This window comes from Micropterus dolomieu, linkage group LG18, assembly GCF_021292245.1.
Source record: "Micropterus dolomieu isolate WLL.071019.BEF.003 ecotype Adirondacks linkage group LG18, ASM2129224v1, whole genome shotgun sequence".
In the NCBI taxonomy this organism is placed as follows: domain Eukaryota; kingdom Metazoa; phylum Chordata; class Actinopteri; order Centrarchiformes; family Centrarchidae; genus Micropterus; species Micropterus dolomieu.
This window is the reverse complement of record NC_060167.1, coordinates 2,498,681-2,500,989: the sequence shown is the minus strand read 5'-3', so window position 1 is coordinate 2,500,989 and position 2,309 is coordinate 2,498,681. Positions and strand designations below refer to the sequence as shown.

Below are 2,309 nucleotides of genomic sequence, written 5' to 3'. Positions count from 1 at the left end.
TGCAGTCCTGGACTCTTTCTATCCCACAGCAGCCTCTTTTTAACGCTGGTCACATCTGAACAGCCTAATGTCTTTTGACTTGATTAGTATAAATAGACTTTTCATATGCAGGTACATTTCAGCTTGAGCATAACAAACGATCACTCGGCTGATCTCTTGTTGGCTCCGTTCTCCTTGTGTTATTACTCCTAAAATGTTTTTCCTCTTCCTCTTGCGCAGGAAGCCTCTTGGTTTCCAGGATCTTGGTACTCACCTGGAGAGATTGTTGTCTGAAGGAGAACCCACTGAGGACATCAGAGGTAAGGACACACACATGTTTGTTTCTATATTGACATAATGCATTCCCCAGCCCTTTACCCTAACCTTCACCTTCACAACTACAAGCCTAACCTTAACCCTAACCCCCCAATCCCTTGTTTCGCCACTCCGCCCTCACCCTAAGACAGTATACAGTCGTATGCAAAAGTTTAGGCACCCCTGACAATTTCCAGGATTTTCATTTAAAAATAATTGGGTATTTGGATCAGCAATTTCATTTTGAGCTATCAAATAACTGAAAGACACAGTAATGTTTCAGTAGTGAAATGAGGTTTATTGGATGAACCAAAAATGTGCAATATGCATCAAAAGGAAAGTGCATACATTTGGGCACCCTAACAGAAATATCAAATCAGTATTTAGTTAGCAGAAATAACGGCCTCTAGACGCTTCCTATAGCCTGTGATGAGTGTCTGGATTCTGGATGAAGGTATTTTGGACCTTTCCTCCTTGCAAAACATCTCCAGTTCAGTTAGGTTTGACGGTTGCCGAGCGTGGACAGCCCGCATCAAATCACCCCACAGATTTTCAATGACATCCAGGTCTGGGGAACATTTTACTTGTTCCTCTGCTGTGAAACTACAGAACGGCTCTGTTGGTAAATAAAAAGGAAAGTTACGTTGCGTTCTCTGGCGGACCTGGATCAGCTGTTAGCTGTTTACAGGGCTAAAGCTAACGTTGCTACGTGGCTGTGTTTTAATGTTTTATTGAGCGGGTGTGTTTGTTTTGGAGAGGAGACGACCTCGGAGGTAATTCGGCTCCAGGTAGAACCCTGTCAGGGCTCTGAAGTGGACCCAGAACAACTCTCATCAGCTGTTGGCTGTAAACACTAGCAAAGTTACTGTATATAATAACGAACGAGTTGGCTTTTTGATGGGAGCTGCCCTTTAAACTGTTGGACCCTTACAAATCCCAGTTTCTGGACCCCACCAACATAATAAACCAAGCCCTCACATACGCGCACACTCGTGTTGCGACTGATCTCTACTGCCTCATTGTTAAATCTTTGAGGCGACCCGATAGCTCCCCTGGTAGAGGGGCCCCAGTCCAGTACCGCAGCGGCCTCACCGCACTCTCAGTTTTCATCTCTTCTTCTTCTTCATTTCTTTTCTGTTACAAACCCAAAACTGCATCACAGCCAACATCCGCTGAGGAGGGAGACGGGCACTGTGACTAAACCAGCATAAATCCAGGTTGATGACAGCAGCCGTGTGCTCTGTTTTACTGACGTCTAAAATGATCGATCACAGAGGACGTTAGAGACGACTGGAACAGACTCCAGACCAGTGTCTCTATTAAACCAGCCTTCAGTCTCCTCCTGCTCTCTCTGACCGTCGCCACCCTGTTTTAGCAGCTGAATTCAACATAAACTTGTTTTTCATGTATTTATTTTTGTGTTGCTGCTGTCAGACGACTGAACGAGTGCGAAACGGTGACTTAATAAACTCCACATGGAAAACGCTGTTCGTGTGGACGAAAGGGTTGAAACGAAAAGTGTTTTAAATGTACTGCGCTTCATGTGGACGCTCTCCGACTGAACACAGGAAGGAGCTTCTTGCATTGTGCTGCAGCTTAACGGTGTTTGACTCTGTGTGTCTGCAGATCAGCCTGTCGAAGGCCGTCTGGGCCCCCAGCCGGTCGTCCTGGATCACACCAGCGGCTTCGAAGGACTTCTGTTTGTAGATGACGACCTGCTCGGGGTAAGATGGTGTATTCTATGTATTTATTCCATATTCATCACGTCAGCCCGTAAATAGAGCAGCGGTTGACTGACTGTAGTTCCAGCTCTTGTGATATTTGTAGAGACAATCTGCTGATCTGCAGACTTCAACTGAGTATGAATGTTTGGGTCGGTCGCTGTCGACAGTCTAACCCATCCGTCAGAGGAAGTTTGTTCAAGTTAAGTTCTTTAGTCTAAAAACGAATTGGTTCTGACAGCTTTGAGATAAAGTTAAAGGTGGCGTATGTGAACTTTACATGGCACAACTCGT

At 45.4% G+C, this 2,309-nt stretch overlaps 1 protein-coding gene across 1 annotated transcript in view; it reads left to right on the top strand.

Annotated features, from left to right (window-relative positions):
• Positions 1-2,190, top strand: part of LOC123956955 (E3 ubiquitin-protein ligase RNF123-like) — a 7,474-nt gene extending 5,284 nt beyond the window's left edge. Inside the window, exons 5-6 of the mRNA XM_046029530.1 lie at positions 1,921-2,018; positions 2,122-2,190. Of these exons, the coding sequence (XP_045885486.1) occupies positions 1,921-2,018; positions 2,122-2,190 (167 nt within the window). The remainder of the gene's footprint in view (positions 1-1,920; positions 2,019-2,121) is intronic.
• The last annotated feature ends 119 nt before the right edge of the window (positions 2,191-2,309 follow it).